This window comes from Xylocopa sonorina, chromosome 4 (genome assembly GCF_050948175.1).
Source record: "Xylocopa sonorina isolate GNS202 chromosome 4, iyXylSono1_principal, whole genome shotgun sequence".
Taxonomy (NCBI): Eukaryota; Metazoa; Arthropoda; class Insecta; order Hymenoptera; family Apidae; genus Xylocopa; species Xylocopa sonorina.
In genome coordinates, this window is record NC_135196.1 from 6,390,643 (window position 1) to 6,411,173 (window position 20,531).

Genomic DNA, 20,531 nt, shown 5'->3' on the forward strand with positions numbered 1-20,531 from the left:
TGGATCGGCTATGTACTGTATATATTGTTAAAAACTATAAAATAATATAAAATATCTTTCATTATTAGGCAAGTAAAGTGGCCACCCACGTATCTACGCATATGGACATGCAAAGAACACAACCACCACCCACAAGCGTTGTGATGACAACCGCTACTGAAGCTTCAAATCCATCTACCCCAACAAGTGTCTTCCAGCACGTAATCGTACAATCTGGGCATTTGGTACAAATTCCTAAAACGCAACCATCTAGAGAAGAAAATTCGAAAAATAACGGAGTTTTGTGTAAGTTCAAAACGGACATCATAATCACCATGTTTTTATATATATGCAACAGTTTATCGTCTACGTTTCATCTTTTTTCTTATTCTTATATAATTAAACATTTCTGTTGTCTTGTTTTTTTTAACATCACTGTTATAACTCGCGTGAAACTTTACCTAAATAACTTTGCGTCAAAAGCTCACTTTTACTTTGCATATCTTAATCAAGCCTACATATTGTTATGTAAATTAAACTAGATCAGTGTCAGATATCAGTAAGTTATCAGTGTCACGAAATGGCCATATTTTAATGTACTATTTCATTTCATTAGTTTGTATTAATACCATTGTAATATTAGTGAATATGACTAAACTATAAGGCTTTCACAGATGGCAGCCATGACGTTCCTCCTGCATATCAGCCCCATCCCCCATCATTACTGAACAATGCAGTGCGCAACTGGAAAAAAGGTTTGAGTTCTCACTGCCAAAAAAGATTTATGATTACCCTCATATTTGTTGTAAACTATGCTATCAATGGTACATATCATTTTCCTTGTCGATCGTTAAATAAATATAAATTATACTTAATAAATATGTAATTTTATATTGAAAAATGGGGACACTGGATATATTCTTCTATGTTATGTATTAAGAAAATAATTGATACAAATTGTACGAATACCTCTTACATAACTAATTGTCAACATCAACATTTTGGGTAAAATATCTTAACTTATACATTTTATAACATTTAACTTACATTTTTTCATTATTTGTTAATTATATATTAGAATGTGTATCATTGTGCATATAAAAGAAAAATGTTGCTAATTAACTTTTTTAGTCACTTTCAATTGTGTTTCATCAGATCTTAATCTGAAAACAAGTTATATTTACTATTTAATGTTGCTTTAATGTTGGGGAGGGGTGACTAGCGATTTTTGTCCATTATATATAAGTACCAGTACATAGATCAACTACAGAAAATTTTGTTCGGATGTCTTTCTTTAATCACTGCAATGTATAATTATAACTGAGATATTCAATTATTAGGCGTCGTTTCGTACCCTTATTTAATTAGGACATTGTAACTAATATGAAGAATTTAATTTCAGCTTTCCCCTGGCAGACAACAGTACTGGATCAATCGGAAGTAAGTCCTCCACCATCTGCACTGAGTCCACCTTTGAGTGCACCGCCGATTCCAATTAGCATGAGCACACCTGGCGAGGATGGATCTGGACCCGGTCCAGATCCTATTACACCTGCTGAAGAAGAAGACGACGATGTTTTCGAAGCAGAACCGACAACTCCTGCAGAAGTCGAGGCTAATGCTAATAAGCGACGCAGTCAATCCCTTAGCGCTTTGCATTCTAAAGAACCTCAAAGTCCACTTAAAGTAAGTTTAAATGTCGAAGATATTACCAATTCTATTTTGAAATACATGACGTTGTTTTAAAAAAATTAGATATATATTACGGTTCTCTACTTACAAAATTTGATAATTGATCCAATTTTTCAGACTAAAGACAGAATACGTAGACCGATGAACGCATTTATGATTTTCTCTAAACGGCATCGCGCATTGGTGCACCAGAGACATCCAAATCAAGATAACCGTACTGTATCTAAAATATTGGGAGAATGGTGGTACGCTTTAGGTTCGGAAGAAAAGCAGAAGTACCACGATCTTGCTTCAGAGGTGAAGGAGGCACATTTTAAAGCGCATCCAGATTGGAAATGGTGCAGTAAGGACAGGCGAAAATCTTCGACGACAAGTTTCAAGGGTAGTGAATCTCGAGGAAAACTGAATAGTACCGGAGAAGATACGGATATGGGACCACCAGCGGATGACATACCTTTAACGCCAAGGGCCACCGATGAAATTACTGTACCAGTTACGGCAGTGTATAATGAAGCTCCTACGATTGAGGTAAATATTTAATCTTGATTAGAACATATATTCTATATGTGAGAGGTGAAAAATAAGCACTTATATACCGACTAGGATTATAAGCTAAGCGAAAGTGTCTGAAAAAAGAAAGCACACTACTCATTTGCGTTGTATTTTAACAAACAATTTTTATATTCTATTTTTTAAGATTTGTATTTATCTCTTCTGATGCCAAACCAGTTTTTTCTTTTTTTTTTTTTATTTTTTAGACAAGAAAAATAATTAGAACTAAACTTATATTTTAGACATTTTTATTTTCATTTTTGCTGATGGGGTTTCTTTTATTCAGGTTATCAATCAGTCGCACACACATCGGATAATGGAAATGCCTATGCCTGTCGAAAATACAGAACCCGACATAAAACAGGATGAAGATGGTAATGCATCGGACGAAGATCAAATGGTAATCTGTGAGGATCCACAGCCAGAGATAGATTTAAAATGTAAAGACAAGTTAACGGATAGTGACAATGATGTGCAAGATGAGGATGGTGAGAAGAAATGTTATACACAACCAAGATTCTCTCCTATGAGTGGTCAAAAGAGAGAGTCGATAACCGTGAAGCAGGAAGTAACGTGTAGGCCTAAACCAATAAAAGGTTCGTTTTGATGTTCGATTAAATTAATATATTGTAATATATAACATCGTAATGTAGTATAGTACAGTGAATTTATTCATCTGTCTAGCACGTTTGTCCAGTATACCTTCGACAGGTATTGAAACCACAACGAAATACCACCATACTTCTATGGATAAAGGAGGAACTGTATCGGTTTTGTCCAGCACATATCCTTATCATAGTCCTGTAAACCCGACTGGAGTATCAGGCTTTCAACCTACTGGTGGAGCTTTCATAACCATGCCAATATCCCCAAAAGTAATCAAACCGGAACCAGTAAAAACTGAACAACAGTACAGTACTCAATACAGTATGAGCAATCTAGTAGCGAGCATTCACGAGAATGGAAGGAACATGCCTAAATTTACGGCTGCACCGGTTTTACATTCTGTAAGTATTATAGCTATAGACATTTGAACATGTATAATAATAGTAACATACATACCTAAAATAATCCAGACGAAGTAAACCTGTATATAATGATGAATGATAGAATTGAGAGGCTTAAAATATCTTATTCTCCTAAAATCCTCTGTAAAATACTCCTTTTCATTCAGGCATGTGTGAATACCTAGAAAAATCTATAATTATCGTTTGAGTAAAAAATCTATGGTACGTGTTTCAACGTCTACCTTACTTTTAGAAGTAAGCAACATTTTGTGGATTATTTGTACCGGCTTTTACATAAATAATTATAACAAATATTCCGGGCAATATAACTTCGTTTTAAATAAAGAAAATATGATCTCGACAGAAAAAAAAGAATATAAAAGGCAATATCCACCATAAGGAGTACTTTTAATGTATGTATATACAATTACTTTTTTTTGTGCTCAAACGAGTAGTTAATTATTTATCCTTAAGATAGTTGTTTTTAAAAACTGTCTGAGAATAGGGTATGAATAGTTACTATGATATTTATGTGTAATTCGAGTGCTATTCGCACGTGCCTACTTGCCTTGCTGCGATGTTATTTTCTTTTTCTTTTTTTACTTTTTAATATTAAAACCTGAATTGAGGGAGCAGCGAACTCTTAGATTTTCTTCAAAGAGTTCTACGTAAACACATGCGAATAAACTCAAAGATTAAACTACAAAAGTTTAACAATACTGACAGATTGGATCGAAACCTATGATGGCTCTGTTTAAACAACAGCAGCCGTTGCAGTCTTTAGGCACTATTCTTCGCCCCCTTACTTCAGCTGTCCCTTATCAACCATCGTTCACTCTAACATTTCTCGATAACGATTTGGTGGCTGTTTCCAAACCGCAGCAGGGATCGCAGTTTCTTGGTCCAACACCACCACATCCCCGGATGTACGGATTCCATATACCTATCTCAGGTAAGCTGATTTATCACCATCAAATCATTTCATGCATTCAACCAAATTTGAACAATTTTTTAACTGTCGGATTTTCTTAATTTTCGAGACATTTGCGAAGAAAAATTACTACCTATATATAATGAATTCTGCCTCACAATCGTGTATCCGTGGCCATATACGTGTCAGTATCGGTTACTCTCTAAATACATTGATCCATTTCATTCTTTAGATGGAAATCTTTTGTATATCTGCATAAGCGAGGCTATAAGAAAGGTCTGTTACTATACGCTGCCACGAATGCACAATAACAGATAGAATTCACTGTAGTGACAGCCTTTTGCGAATATCTTGAAAGTTAAGAGATTGGTAGTAACATGTACTGAAAAAAATGTTGTTCAAAATGTTGATTTTCACAACATATTCGAAAAGCATAATGTGTATATAGAATAAATGTGTATTATTACAGATGCTGGCAATCGCAACATATCTTCGCAAGGTTTAGTTTCTGGTAATAAGATGGAAACCCAAAGTGTTATAGTGAGCAAACCCTATTCAGTTTCGACAACTCCCACTACATCGACTTATCGAGGAATTGGCCATCCAATAGCACGTCTTGCAGAACTTGAGAAAAATGAGAATCAAATAGGAACTAATCATGCCCAATTTTATGGTATGTTACACATAACTTTCTGAACAACGTTAGTCTTAATAATCATATAATCTTTAATGTTGTTAAAATAATTCTGATTATTCAACTTGTGTGCATACATCGAGAAAGAATTAAAAATCACCGTTGTTCCTTTTTAGTGACTAATGTTAAATCCGAACAAGATAGAAAAGACACAGTGAATATTCTTTTGCCTGCTACAAACGATAAACTGAAACAACCATCTACTCCACATACTCCTCATACACCTCTTAGTAACCACGGTAGTACCGAAATTACTACAAATAAATCATATTCGATGGATGAGTCCCAATCTAACGATATAGGTCCAAGTAAGGGTACTTTTATGCTTGCTCCTACTCCGGCACAACTGGGTCGTGCACCGTTACAAAGGAGACAATCAATGGGTATGATATTATAGAATCTTTTAAAATTTAGATACTAAATATAAACACTGCTTTAATAAATATCACTCGTATATTTTGCGTTTCATTTACTCTTTCCCACAGCAATGCCTCCCACATCAAATGCAGGAGACCATGGGCCTCTGACGTCTCAACATTGCGACAATCGTTCACAAACGAATACATCTCAAACTGCAGAGCAGATACAACAGCAACAAAATTTCTCAGAATCTCATGCTTCTCCATCGCCATCTACGAAAAAGGGTTCGTTCTTCAAGAAAAATGTTGAAGATGGAATGGACAGGTATAACGGGATAAATAGTTTATAATTATTTAACCGTTTATAATCACAGATCTCATATAGATTATGGTCAAAGTAATGCTACACAGAGACCGTACTGCATTTATAGCAAAGTTTAATTGTAACATTAACCATAGTTTCAGTTTGTAAAAGAGAAAGAGAAAGAGAGAAAGAGAGAGGTACATTGTATACAATGTTAAGATATTGAATAAGAGATAAATTAATTGAAATTTGCAGTATATAATATATAATACACATTAGAATTGTAATTACAGAGTTCTCGAGCAAGTGAATTTCCAAGAAAAATTCTCATCTTTACCAGAATTTAAACCAGAAGACATACAAAGTCCAAGTGCAATCAGTATGAACACAGCGGGTTCGTCTGGTCACGGTTCGGTAGTAACATCTGGCTTACACCCATCTAATTTACAATCGTCAATGCAAATGCAAAGTTATCGGAAAAAATCTGCGCAAGGACCTCATAGGCCCACAAGTAATCATTTCGATGATTTTAGAAAAATGCATCCGTCATACGAATCGTAATTTTACTTTAATGAAAATGTTTCATTCGTTTAACAGTGAATGAGGACGATATCGAGTCAGACACGTCAGTGTCCGCAACTCCAAAATCAACTTCCAGTGTTAAGTTGACGGGAAATACGTTCTTTGGTCCAGATTTTAACGTTGACGCGTATAGAACTAACACCGACCTGGTAGGGGACGTTGATGCTAGTTCTCCCAGGACACCAAAAACGCCTGGAGGAGGTGCTGGGAACTCTATAGGAATTGGTAGGAGTGAAAACGAACGGGGCCATAGGAAAGTACTGGAACAGCGCCGGCATCTTGTTATGCAATTATTTCAAGAACACGGCTACTTTCCTTCAACGCAAGCTACCACGACTTTTCAAGCTAAGCATTCAGATATATTTCCTAATAAGACAAGCTTGCAATTGAAAATCAGAGAAGTCAGGCAAAAGTTGAAAGCTAACGCAACACCTATGAGTGCTAATAGTCTGGTTAGTCCACTACCTGTTTCTGAACCTTCACCTAACGTGACTGGTAATTATTGAATACTTTTTTGCGTTTCTAAATACACTGGTATCCGCTTAAATTTAAATCGACCAGGTATCGAACCAGCATATTCGAATTTAATCGGGTAACTTAAAGCATCCAGAAAATGATTTTTGGAAATTTAATTTAGCCATACAAAAATTAAGAACATTTCAACATTTATTTCTATATATTTGTTTTGTGCATCAATGAAATAAGAAGAGATGAAATACACTGCAATGTATGTATATTTACTAATAACTAGGTTTAGGTCTTGCTATACTTGAGGTACCAAATTGGTCGAAAGTGATTGGGATGAATCGTCTGAATTTAAATTGCAGGGATTCGCTACGAGTTTAAACGGATACCAGTGTATCCGTTATAATACAGATAGCTGACAGAGAGATTTTCTTTAGGACCATTGACTGCTCCTCCTACATCGATGGGAGCTCCACATTCACTGCCTGTAAGCAGTAGTGGTAGCTAGCGCCCACGTGCCAACTGTGATACTATGCATCCCCTTACTTCACAACATGAGTACATCATTATTCATTGAGAGTGAGCGAGAGAGAGAGAGAGGGAGAGAGAGAGAGAGAGCGAGAGAAAGAGAGAGAGAGCAAGAGAGAGAGAGAGAGAGAGAGAGAGAGAAGAAAATTTTATTGGGAAAATTGTTGATGTACAAGTTTTTGCGAGTTGTAAAGTGCTGCAAGGCTTTAGTGCAATTCGAACTTTGATGTAACCTGGTGCAGGTAACTTATAGAAAGGCATATCAAGGTGAGTTGATGTACACATATCAGTAAAGTTCATCATATTATATATAAAGTTAAAGAACGGAGGTATCGTACCGAATATTACTCAAGATTACCAATGTTGACTTACGTGTGTGTTCGAGAATCTGTGTTATATTGGAAATATAATGACATATAAAATTGTGAAATGTTCGCGTGATAAAAAAACTTTACTGTACTATAACAACGATAACGCTCATTAGTGAAATTAGAAGCTCATATTACAAGCTTAATCATGTTATTCTTTTTATAACGAGATGAGAAAAAGAAATGATATAATTGCGTGAAGCAACTTGTTTCGAGATATGTAATTCGAAGAGAAAAGGGTTCTCTTCTTTCGGAAAGAAAAAAAAAACAATATCTCTATGGATTCTAAATTTAGAGATAATTTATGATAATACAAAGGCGAGGAAATTATTTTACTACGTTATAAAGTCGCAATTCATAGTTCTACAATTTCAAATATACGCGGACGATATTTGTACATCGAAACACCTTGGAAGGATTACGGAAGGCCTAAGCCATTGTTAAACATTGTTAAAGAAAATATTACGAGATCCAAGTAGAGAAAAAGAAAGAAAGAGAGAGAGAGAGAGAGAGAGAGAGAGAAAGAAAGAAAGAGAGAAAGAGAGAGTATGTGTGATATATAGAAAACGAACTTTCGCGTGTGTGTGGGACATGTATGGGTTTTTTTTTCTTTTTTTTTCTTTTTTTTTTTTTATGTGAGAAAAAAGGAAAAGAATCGTAATCAGAGAGTATTAGAATTAACGAAGCATTATAAAATGAAATCAGAGTTTATATACTTTAGTTATACTTTATATATATGATATAGATAAAAAAAGAAAACTATAGATGGAGAACTGCGATAAACATTGCACAAAAATTTATGTAATGCAGTCAGCAGATATGTTTATTTTACTTGTAAATAATATGGCATGGCTTGGAGTGGGAGATATCCGAAGAGTTTAAAAGTATCTACGATGCTGTGTCTAAATATTTTAAGACGAAAGCATTCTTTTGGTGATTGAGATAGATTATATTAAACAATGGAGATAAAAATCGTGCCATTGTGCGGCGACAAAACAAGGGAATGCATGCGTAATAAGTCCCTTAATAGTAAAGAATTAATTGTTAGACGCCACTTGATATAGATAATATGTAATATGTTTCCAATATTCTCGAAAGTACTTATCTACTGTTTTTAGAGCTCCGCTTAAATTCAGCGCGTTTGATTTACGTTTTATAAATATTTTAAAGTTGATCTGCTTTTTTCTTTACATTTTTTTTTGGGCCAAATTAGATGTAAGCGGTTTTATACGGGCCGTATTTTTTTTTTAATCTTTTTTTTTTTTTGGCCGTGACAAATTATTTGTTTTTACCTTTAGCATGTCGTAACCAAATGCGTACGTGATCTAATGAAAGATACATTTGCGACTGGATCAAATTTAATATTACTATCGAGCACCGAGGTGGGAGAAAAAGTACCGAGAAGATTTAACGTTTAAATTTAGTGGATATGTTGTTGCGATTTGAATTTTGTTACTACGCTTTTAACAGAACTCGTTGCTCATGATGCAAATTTTATATATATATATAATATAATATATATATATACAATAATCTATTTCGCTTATTTTAACGCATTTTATCGATCAAATGATTATTTTTACGTTATACAGAGATTTTCTTAGTATTTTTGGTGGGAACGCGTTGAATTTTAACGGAGATTGTTGAATTTGGCTGTAAAATAGATTATGTAATTAGTGATATGTTTATAAAAAAAAAAGCGCACCTTGAAAGGTTTAAAAGTCTCGGGCCACGGCACGCATATTGTAGTTAGGATAGGTACAATGTCTATTCTACATACTTTGTACATAGAAAACAAATACAATATATATACTAACTAAGTATATATTATATAAAAGAAATTTAGGGTATATACGAAACGGTTGAGTAGAGCATTGTAATTTGTAGTATAGTAATTATAATGAGAGCGCAGGCAGGATTAGGATATGAGAAGAAGAAAAAAAACGATTTAAAGATTATGGGCCTTCGTATGTCGTAGATTGTTGAGCAACGGCATGGTCCCCCTCACCCTTCTCCAAAGTTAACCCTTTCCTAAAGTGTTAGGATATTATTATTTGTATATAATATATTACATTACTCTCTTACCATTTCTTGATTTATTACTTCTAACGGAGCGTTAAACGCACCGGTGGCAAGCAAATAACTGAAGAGAGGAGACACTTGAAATCTGCACTGATCACTCCTGTGAACGGTACATCGAAAAGTTTCTTTCTTTTTTTTCTTTCTAGAGGTGTATTTATTATGTAGAAAAAATATAAGTTAATATTCGTATTCACGCATTCGTTAATCGTGTTTATTAGATATCATCAATTTTGCGTTTCTATCGCACCTTTTAAACAATATTCCTGTTATTCACATTGTGTTTATCTGTTTCTTACGTTTTGAAAAATATCGCGCTGCAACTGCCCTAACAAAAATAGTATTATTTCTTGAAGAAGAAAACTAGTACACGCGTGCATCACGATCGCGGTTTACAATACTTTTTATACACGCTCATTTAGAGAAAAAGAATTTTTTTAAGTCGTTTGTAAAAACACACTTTAACTTGAATTCAATGTTACGCTGCAATTTGTTATTTTGCGTATACATCGTTTTATTATGAAAAATGTTTTAGATGTAATGCGTATCTTTATTTTAAAGCTTGTTTTTGGCTTTCGCGAGCATTTTATGTCAACCATCTAAATTGATATAAAAGAAGTAACGATCAAATGCATAACAATAGCGATTTTTAATAAAAATCCCTTACGTCTCAAAGCGAAACATTCATTCCTCGAGCAATTAAATTATCTGTTGGGATCAGTTTTGTTGCGTGCAGGAATAGATCTTAAACAGGGATCAAGTGTCTCTCGCACTTGCCCTTCTCAAAGAATTTAAACGGATTATTATATTTTCTACTTGTGTCAACTAGCGAACTATTTTCCAGTATTGATAAGATTTTGAAGCTACTTTTCATACTATCTCCCCTCTTTCCCTGTCTCTTTGTTTCATTAAAAAAGGAAAAAAAAAGAACAAAAATATGGTGATGAAACATGTGCCGTGATTTAGCAGCCATACATGTGACTGTGATCTAGGAAAACAGAAGTAAAGTAAAGTGGCGGCTACTCTACAGGCATTTTCTTCACCACATTACAATTCCTTACCCGATCCGTTCCTCCTCCCAACTCCAATTGTATAAAATGACACGCACTCGAACGAACCCTAGCGCACCATTTTTCCATCCTTTCTCTTCTTTTCTTTTTTTTTTTTTTTTTTTATTACTCTATTTGCTTCAATGTATTTTTATTACGATCTAAGTTGCTATTCATCTATTATAGTCATTCTATTATTCCTCGTTTAATTCTGATATATTTTTAAAATTGTTATACGATTATAATATTCAATCACATGGATAATGTTGTAAAATGAAACGATACCGAGCATAGAAGAAGTAATAAGTTGTACGTAGAAGCGATTAACCGACTGTGTAAAAAACGTACAGTGAAACTTCGTTATATACAGCATCGATGCGTGGTACCGGAAACGTACGTGCGTATCTACGTGTGGCGTAGGTAATAAAGGGTAATTGTATGGAGAAAAAAAAAAGTAAGGACACAGCGAAATATTTAACAACTTGCAAACGCATATACATATATACACGCGATACATATGCATATATATAAAACACATATTATAGAAACAAATGATACGGCTGAGGTATTAAAATCTGTACCAATCTATGCAACGCCGTCTGCATGAAAATCTGGAAATATTCTTGTAAGGATCGATTTTTAACTTGGATCAACAATATATATGGACAATCGTGTTGAAGATAAATTATTTAAGCGAAGAAACTAATGTTGTCAGTGTCGCACTAAAAGATATACAATACTAGATTCTGAAAATTCTAATTGTACATACTAATTTGTTCTTTTTCTCTCCTAACAATGTTTCATCACTGTTTCAAACGAGTGCATATATCTTTTTACAAACTCTTCTGTCACAAGAATTCGAGATTACATAAAAAAGATGGAAATTTAAGCACATTTCTTTTTCTTCCGCTTCATTTACCATTAATATCCGAAGTGGAAATGTTTTTTTTGTGAGTTTCAAGCATGACTTGCAAATTCAATTATTGTCATTTAGTTAAAGCTATTTCTTTTTAAGGCAAGCTGCACAGAAAATCAATTTTTCGTTGACGTGAAATTAGTGTCGCCGGGTACATTCCCATGTTCATATTAAATTCGACTGTACGATCATTCGAAGAAATGATCTGACGTTACTCGTGATAGTCGGTACTAAATTAAATTACGTAAAGGGCATTGAAGTGTTATTGTTTCAAATTTGGTTTGTTCAAAATTTCATAAAAAAAATGCAAGGGTAACTTAAATTATATATACATATCAGAAGAGAACTAAAAAACGGAAATGTGAGAAATTAATACCGTCAAAAACAATATAAACGACAAATTTTAAGTTATATATCGAGTCAATTATAATAGAGCACTGTACATGTATCTATGTAAATATTATAAGTATCAAAAGCAATTAATCTTAATTTTTATAATCATAAACGTAAGCTAGGATCTATAATTTTGTATGTAAATTTTACTTAATAATTTAACATCAATCGATTCTTGTTACGTATTAAATATTTATAAATAATTGTCATTTCTAGTTGAGCTCATTTATGGAAAACTGAACAACTTACACGTACAAGTACGTCTGTAGTTACGTGCAGATTACTTCTAACCGTTGTCATAAACGAAGTATAATATTATTTTTTGGACACAGCCACTAACAATTTGATGCTACTCTATCAAATATGTGCTTAAAGCACAGACACACACAGACATACACAGGCATACACATAAAGCAATTTTTTAAATTACTCTTTATAAATTTATTGTGAAAGGAATTTTAATAAAACGTTGCACATCGACGCAATTTTATAATAATCATAGTTGTTAAATTTATATTAATAATTTGATATTCCTCTTTTCTCATGAATTTTAGCAACGGTGTATATAATTTTTGAATTGCAAACACGTGAACAAAGGTATGCAGACGATTGAGTCGCGATTGGCAGATTTTAACTCCGATGCCCTTATACGAGAACCACTTGTTGGACCAAATCGCCAGTGTGGCCATTTTGACTTACAAATGCGTTACTTTTTCTAAGAAAAGAACCGAACGATACGAGACGTTAGTATAACAAAAGGAAAAAAAAGTAACACGGAACTTGCTCGGGAGCACTGTGACATTTTATGGCAAGGAAATCCAATATCAGCTGATTTTTTTTCTCCTATTTCCTACAACACTGATATAAATTTTAATCATTTATTTATAATATTAAGAATATATAGCCATCATTTGTGTGTTCAATCCCAGTCACTGAACGTCTACAGACGACATTTACGTCAACGTGTTAAAAAGATATTTTGAGCGTACATGTACGCAGCGATACAATGAAAGGATACAGAATAAATCGACGAGATTATTTTGATGATTTGATCTATAATAATTTTGAAAGGATAAATCTTTTTTTTAATAAACCCGTGAATCAATAGCAGTTTACTTTCACCACACTGTGAATAATGATGGTACAAGGAATAATATTATTCGTTATATACAAGAAAAAATATCGAACGTTCGCCAGAATTATTTCTTGTATTTTTCTTTAGTAAAAGTTATTGTGTGCTCATTCTTTATACGTTAAATCAGTGCTAATATTTGCTGCTGAGAGAATCTTTTATGTAGCAAAAGGATCCATGACTTTGAGTACGATTTACTTTAGCATAACAAAAAGTGCAGATACCTTTGAATATAAGAAATATTTATCAATTATTTGTTCGATAGGAACCGTATAATGTCACATTGCTCTAATGCGCGCGCGCGTGTGTGTGGGTGTGTGTGTGCGCGCGAAAGAAAGAAAGAAAGAGAGAGAGAGAGAGAGAGAGAGAGAGAGAGTAGGAAACGGTACTTATTTATTCATTAAAGCTTCTTTCACGAATCAGCAAGTTCATTTGTCCGGTCATGTATCGAGGTTGTTGTATTTAACTCTTTGAGGCACAGGATTTAACCCACCGAGCCCCGAAAAGTTAAAAGGACGAAAGGGAATCTCATTTTGTCCAGCGATACGAATCCAAATTATAGCCGTTTGCAGTTATCCGTTATCACTATAAAAGATAACAAGTGAAATAAAACACTAACCGTAGGATTACAAACGACACAATACGTAACGTTCTAACGTGAACTCTCTTCGACGAATGTTTTGTATTTAATTTCGTACAGTAAATCTGTAAATAACGAAGTCGAAACTCGAATATAACGCAAACGGTTATACTAGATCTATAACAAAAATAGTTTCACACCTGTCTGTTGTATTTGTCATTCGGAGAGAAAGAGGAGAAAAAGGAAACAATAGCAACATCGATGTACCATACAGCTTGACACGATTGTATTCGACGTCACGAATCATGTTTCAACGACGATTCGTTTATTTGTCGCAGCCCAAAGGCAATGCCGTACAGTTGATGGACTATTTTACTCCCTTGGCTTTTAGAAGCTTCGCATACACACGTAAAGACGTTATGAAATAAGAATACGATAAGGTTGAACGGCATTAAATCGGTACACCACCGATAAAGACTATTTAACGTGTAACAGGACAGCATTTTAAAATCTCACTTCCGTTAGACTGAAGAATTCAGATTTATTATAATTTTAATACAAGTTGTAAGATAATTTATGCCGATACTATAATATTTATATTAAGGTTATAAATATTATAATAGGTATAATATTATTGTTATATAAAATGTTGTGTTAGCGTTTGTATTAAGATTATAATAAAGAGAGAAAGGAAAGATAGTTGGAAATGATACACAGGAGGTAGTCCATCATAGTCGATAAAAGACTTCTTTCACGAAAGAGTCTATCGACTGGTTTTCTTTTTTTTTTTCGAGCGACTCAAAGTATTAATGCGAACGCGCATCAATATTTTTCGGTGACGTGCACAAAGAAAATGATGTTATTCCAACGTATACATATACAGAGATATGCACTCTTCTCGGGGAAATGTTATTTAAGGGCCTCTGTACATTAGTATTACACTAACATCATTATATACGTATATATATATTATTAATATATATATTAATATATATTAATATATATTAATATAATAATATATATATTATATTATTGTAAAAAAAGAAACAAACAAAAAAAAACAAAAGAAAGAAGAATCTTAGCAGATTACCATTTACAAATTTTCAAAGAACAAATAAATACTGATGAATTATTCGCAAGAAATATTCTTCATGAAAAGTATATATATTAAAGAATCATATATATTATATACCGATGTCTAATTATAAAATATTGATCAAGTGTTATCAAATAAAATGTTGTAATCTGTGTTGACAATCGCCGACATTCTGAGCCTGAAATACAACCATCGAACAGGTGCACATCGTCATGCCTTCGAGATACTTAATGAAACATTTTAATCGCGTGTCACGGGACGATAAGAGAGAAAAAGGAGCTAAATAAATGAAAGGTGGCGCGTGCAAGAGTTTTCAGACTGAAGTCTGCGCGAGGGACGCTCGTTCCCTGTATGTAGTCAAAACTCGTAGATCGCAAGTTGTATGATCGAAAATTATTCGTAAAAGATGCAAGCCGATTAACGAATACCCTGACCGTTTAATAATCTGCCCGTTTGCCCGTATTTTATTGATAACGCCAAATGTTGAAATTTCAACGTACGTTCAACGATCGAACGAAGCGTGGATTTTTCATTTATACATAATCGATGATCTTGCTTCGAAGACGTATTATTACCCTGGTGGAGAGAGACGAATATACGAAATTAAGTTATGCATCATTGGAGAATTCGCGGAGGAGAACACTCAACCAGCTTCAAAACGTGTGTATCTTGGATAAACGAATAAAATATGCGCAGTCATCGAGTGCATTGAAACTTATCAAACACGCTATCAACAAGCTGTTCAGTTCTTTTTTTATATGCTAAACGTGGTCACGATTCAGTCGTTCTTTTTGTGTGCGCGTGTGTTTATATACACATGCACACACACAATGCACATAGAATACAAACAGGATTATAATTAAATACGACAGAATATATACGTGATACGTATGAAATTTTGGTGTTATTAATTTCAGGGAATGAGATCACACATCTAAAAGTAAACATAAGAGAACGTAATATAAACGTCGACGCGCATTTAAAATTGATTACTCCGACATCGACAACGTAAGTTTCAAGCATATAATGGCAATGTTATTAATCAATGTATCGAAATGTACAACATACTTTGTACAACATATGTCAACAAGAAGCTTCATTTCTTTTTCTGAGTTGTCCACACACTTGCCACATAATATAATTGTAAGATTATAAATAATATAAATCGATTGTCAAATTTATATTTCACTTCTTCCTACATTTAGTATAAGTATTTGTGAGTGAGAGAGAGAGAGAGAGAGAGAGAGAGAGAGAGAGAGAGAGAGAGAGATTTATGTAACACGACGATTTGCTTAAATTTTATTTCAAAATGTTTTACCGTTTATATTTATTCAATATGAGATTTTGAAATAGTAATATACATTTGTTTAAAATAGTGAATATAATTAGTATTTACGTATCTTAAGTAAAAAATAGATTTACAAATTACAACTTTTTTCTGGTTTTTTATTTTATTATAAGTGAAATCTATATATATATAAATAATGCAAGGAATGTCAATATGTTAGTGTCCAATTACTTTATATTGTTTATGAATTTCATTAAATAATAGGAGAATAATTTTATTTTATTCAATATTTATTTTTTAACGATAATCCGAAGGTAAAATTTTAAAAAATAAATAATCGATTGTGTTCAAAAATAGCTAACCTGCTTTCTTTTTCGTTTACGCGAGCATAATAGTACTAATAATATATACAATGGCGGCTCGTAACGAAAATTAGTGGAGGTGTTTTCAAATTTTGTGAAAGGAGACGACCATGTATAAAAGGATAACTTATTCAAAGACTCGATAAAATTCTATTTCTTACTTGTTTAGATTGTTAAGCACAACACACGCGGAGTAAAAAAAAAACTACCTTCCACTAACGCGTCAGGATTGGTACTGCGGGAGCGACAGTGTTCTCTCTCTCCCTCGTAGTGTCGCGTGCAGTTTCCTACGCGCGCATGCGCACAACAGCCAAGCGCCACACCGCTGGAACTGTGAAGCGCACAGATCCATACAAAGATTTTTGTATCTTTTTCATAAACTGGGGATGCTTATTGACTCAGAAAGCTCAAGAATTATATGTTGTACAAGTATAGAGAAAGAATTAAAGAAGAAAAAGATTCATTATATTAAATGTTATCGTTAATATCAAATGAAAATAGGGGCTGCTCCAGTTCCACACTGCCTATACGCGAGCCGCCACTGAATATACATTAGTTAAATATTATTATTTATAGATTAGCACCATAGGAATACAATGAAGTAGAAATATGCCAAAATTACGTCCATTTAGCCAATGTTTTTTTTGCACACGTTTTCATAGTATTAATTAATGTTTTACCTTGTTCATTTCCTCTGGAGTGAAACGTAATACTGTAGAAATAGCATTCAGCATATGACGTTTGCTGGAAACATCGTTTGTAGTTAAGTAATTTATAAAGACGTTCTTCAAATATTCAAGATTTGCACCTTCTCTAGATTTGCAAGCTTCGAGCCTAGAAACCATTATTCGTATATAAATATATATACAAAAAGATTTACCTTAGTACGAACCAAAATATTCTGTAAATTATACCCTTGGATGGTGGCACTAACATCGCTAACATACATAATACACCCTAGCAACACCCATAATAATATTAATACACACATCAGCATATGTGCCCCTTGAAGCAATGCAACCTTGTGCTGAGAAGCTTTTTCATACAATAGTAAATCAAAGAAACTTACCTTGCAATCTGAGCTTGTAAAGTTTTTGTATCTTCCTTTTGTTTCTCTTTGATATGAACAATTTCTCTTTGTTTTTCACGTAATGTAGCTTCTAACTGTAAAACCTTCTTCCTAGAAGCTGATACCTGAACTTCTTTTCTTGCTAATTCTTGACTGTAATGCAATATTGGAGGACTATCGCTTGTTAATAGTCCTGTTACTAAATCGGTTACCGATTCTGCTCCACTTTCGTGCTTTGATGCACTTGATTTGTTTTCAACCGTACTTTCTTTATTGGGTATTAATGCATGAAAGGACGTTTTTAAAGTTAAAATTTCTTTGTCCTTTTCATCAATAAGAGCCATCGATCGCTCTCGTTGGCGTAATAATTGTTGCTCCAGTGTAGATACCTTACTGCGAAATTCACTGTCCTTTTGTAATAACAAATGTTTTAATTTTCCACGTTCCTCTTGAAATGACTGTAATAATGATTATTAGTTACAGTAATCAATTTAATTACAAACGTATCTATTAAAAATCGATCAAAAAGAAAGAACATTGCCTTTTCCTGATGCTCTAGTTTCAACTGTAACTCTCTTTCTTTATTGATAATTTCATTATTTAAAACACGTATTCTCTCTTCTAAATTACTGTTATGTGCTTTCAAAAAATGTAGTTGCGTCTTATTATTCTTATCGTGTGATGTCATATTTTGGCTTTGAATATTATACGACATATTTGCGACATTACTGCATTTCATTTGTTGTTTATAATCCTCGAATTCTTGTAATAGAGTTTCGTATTTTTCTTTGTAGTCACAAACTTGTTGTTTATCATACAAGTCCAAACTATGCAATAGGGCTATAAATAAAATTTATCAATAATCTTAAGTATACGTTTCCCTACTAGATTCATGCATACAAGATGTAAATGAAGTAAATGGTCAGATTTTATGATTGATTAAACAAAATTGCTGCAAATGATTTTCTTCTTTTATATCGTTTATAAGTTTATCTTTTTACGTGGCCATATGTTTCAAATACACTTCGTATGTAAAAACTATTAATACACTTACATTTAACATGCGCTGATTCGCTTTTTTTGTTATCTAAATCCAACAATTTTGTGTAGAGATTTTTTATCCTAGAAACAATTTCTTCAGGCTCGTTATTTGAACTAATATAATCATGTTCAGAGTCTTGTAGACTAACTAATTGGTCTTTTAATTTCTGAATTGCTTGTTGATCTTGTTGTCTGAGTCTATCATATCCTCCAACAACTTCAGAAAGCTCAGCCAATCTTGCTTCTAAGCCAGCTACTCTTGCTTCATGAGTCATTGCTAAAGCTCGAGCTTGCTGCTCTGCAGCAGCAGCCCTTTTTTGTTCCTACAATACATAAATTAATTACTTTATTCCAATAATATGGACGAAACTATTTTATACAAATATATATAACTTTCACAATTACTTCATGTATTGCATTTAAATGTTGTTTCTTCATAAGAGCCATTTCAGATTGGAGTGATAATAGAATTGGAGGAGTCTCTTTAGCTGCTTCTTCCGCTTGTTTTAGCTTATTTCTAGTGATTTCTAATTCAGCCTCTAGTATTTTACACTGAGTCTTGTTTGCAAACTGACTCTTTAATTGTGCTTCCAGTTGTTCTTTACTTCGTCGTTCGTCATATAATAATTTTTGAAGTTCTCTAAAAAAAGAAAAATTAGTATTACATTTACGAATCGTATATTTGTTAATCATATTTTTGTACAGTTTGCCACTTACTTTATCGTTTTTACATGATCCGCCAGTTCTTTTTCTCTTTCGTGTCGTTCCATAATTAATTTACATTTTATATGTTCGATTTCTGAATGATTCGTAGTTTGCGTTCTTTTTAACTTTTCTTTCAAATCTTTAATTATTTTTTCATACTGCAGAAATTTTGCATGTTAACATAACGTAAAGTAATAAATATATACAATATAAACTTACTTCGTCTCGTTCACTTCTTAGTTGTTTTTTATCTTGCTGAAAATTCGCTTCCATTTTAGATTTTTCTGCTGATAGGGTAGCCAGAGAATTCATTAAAGTATCTAGTCGACTTTTTAATTTTTCTACTGTTTCCACATCCGTTGCATCTGTTTGTATTTCGCGTGACTAAAAATAGATATTTAAGAATAATATAAAATTTAATTATTTAATTTAAGAATAATATAAAATTTCCATAATAAACATTATCATACTTGTCTCGCATTAATGAATTCATCATCTGCAGTATTCGTAGCTTTAGATATACGTGACTCCGTATTCTTCGTATTGTCCGCATTTTCTACTTGCGAAGCAATACCAAATTTATTTAAAATATAAATACTAATTACTTGTATATGAAATTTACGTTTTAAAGATAATATTATATACCTCTCGAATGTTCAGTTTCTACATCCGTTTGTTTTTTATGTCCTTTCAACTCTTTTTCCATTGTCTCTCAATAATATATTAATAAATTAAATTATTTTAAATTTAATAAAATTTCAAATTTTTGAACAAAAAATACAGCAAAATTAAAATTAATATTTAGAAATTATTAAATAATTCTTGTATTATTCAGTTCGTTGTCATCTTTGGATAATTTGCACATGTGTATATCTATATACGTATGTTCTTTTTTATATAACTATATTTACAGCTGAAACGGAAACCAAAATTTGTTATGTTTAAGCGTATTACAAAATAAAAATTTACATGATTTTTATAAATATTAAACAGGGTTAACATTTCATTCATTTTAATAGGTATTTTCTGATACTTTTCTATGTGAAGAACAAAGGAGCTTTGCAACGCGGCAAAATACGTATGCATGTTCGACTGTTTAAATGTTATATCTACAGCTATATGTATGTATATATATATATATATATATATATATATATATATATATATATATATATATATATAATATATATATATATATAATATACATAACGGCAACGCGAGTTATATAAACTGTTTTATGCTTCTGTTTGTTAAAAAGATATATGAATATAAAAAATAAGTTTAAGTATAATAAAGAAGGCATCATTTTTAAGGAAATTACTAGTTTTTGTACTTACACAATATATTACATTAAAAAATT

At 32.7% G+C, this 20,531-nt stretch overlaps 2 protein-coding genes across 15 annotated transcripts in view; one reads left to right on the top strand and one right to left on the bottom strand.

Annotated features, from left to right (window-relative positions):
* The window catches only part of Cic (Putative transcription factor capicua), a 41,025-nt gene extending 31,480 nt beyond the window's left edge, over positions 1 to 9,545 (top strand). For 9 of the 14 annotated variants that reach the window (XM_076894188.1, XM_076894192.1, XM_076894183.1 and 6 more), the window contains 14 exons: positions 69 to 285; positions 654 to 734; positions 1,382 to 1,665; positions 1,789 to 2,199; positions 2,510 to 2,819; positions 2,908 to 3,230; positions 3,957 to 4,182; positions 4,631 to 4,834; positions 4,972 to 5,238; positions 5,341 to 5,539; positions 5,812 to 6,029; positions 6,116 to 6,595; positions 7,003 to 7,936; positions 7,991 to 9,545. In XM_076894188.1, coding sequence (XP_076750303.1) covers positions 69 to 285; positions 654 to 734; positions 1,382 to 1,665; positions 1,789 to 2,199; positions 2,510 to 2,819; positions 2,908 to 3,230; positions 3,957 to 4,182; positions 4,631 to 4,834; positions 4,972 to 5,238; positions 5,341 to 5,539; positions 5,812 to 6,029; positions 6,116 to 6,595; positions 7,003 to 7,073 — 3,291 coding nt within the window. In that variant the 3' untranslated portion in view covers positions 7,074 to 7,936; positions 7,991 to 9,545. Of the gene's footprint in view, positions 1 to 68; positions 286 to 653; positions 735 to 1,381; positions 1,666 to 1,788; positions 2,200 to 2,509; positions 2,820 to 2,907; positions 3,231 to 3,956; positions 4,183 to 4,630; positions 4,835 to 4,971; positions 5,239 to 5,340; positions 5,540 to 5,811; positions 6,030 to 6,115; positions 6,596 to 7,002; positions 7,937 to 7,972 lie in introns of all 14 variants that reach the window. The other 5 variants (XM_076894194.1, XM_076894197.1, XM_076894190.1 and 2 more) reach the window with 4 other exon arrangements.
* Gcc88 (GRIP and coiled-coil domain containing 88 kDa) lies at positions 9,538 to 19,748 on the bottom strand. The gene is made up of 10 exons (XM_076894198.1): positions 19,642 to 19,748; positions 19,391 to 19,555; positions 19,184 to 19,329; positions 18,872 to 19,106; positions 18,480 to 18,789; positions 17,967 to 18,265; positions 17,426 to 17,883; positions 17,271 to 17,294; positions 17,037 to 17,190; positions 9,538 to 9,643 (listed from the first exon to the last, which is right to left on the bottom strand). The coding sequence occupies exons 2-10, from the start codon at positions 19,481 to 19,483 to the stop codon at positions 9,638 to 9,640; spliced, it is 1,725 nt and encodes a 574-aa protein (XP_076750313.1). The 5' UTR covers positions 19,484 to 19,555; positions 19,642 to 19,748; the 3' UTR covers positions 9,538 to 9,637.
* Positions 19,749 to 20,531: the final 783 nt, after the last annotated feature.

Coding starts and splice junctions, on each gene's coding strand:
- Gcc88 (XM_076894198.1), bottom strand. CDS start 19,483: ATGAATTCTCTGGCTACCCTATCAGCAGAAAAATCTAAAATGGAAGCG. Junction 17,884..17,966: donor AACTAGAGCATCAGGAAAAG/GCAATGTTCTTT, acceptor TCATTATTACAG/TCATTTCAAGAGGAACGTGG. Junction 17,191..17,270: donor GTTAGTGCCACCATCCAAGG/GTATAATTTACA, acceptor AATGGTTTCTAG/GCTCGAAGCTTGCAAATCTA.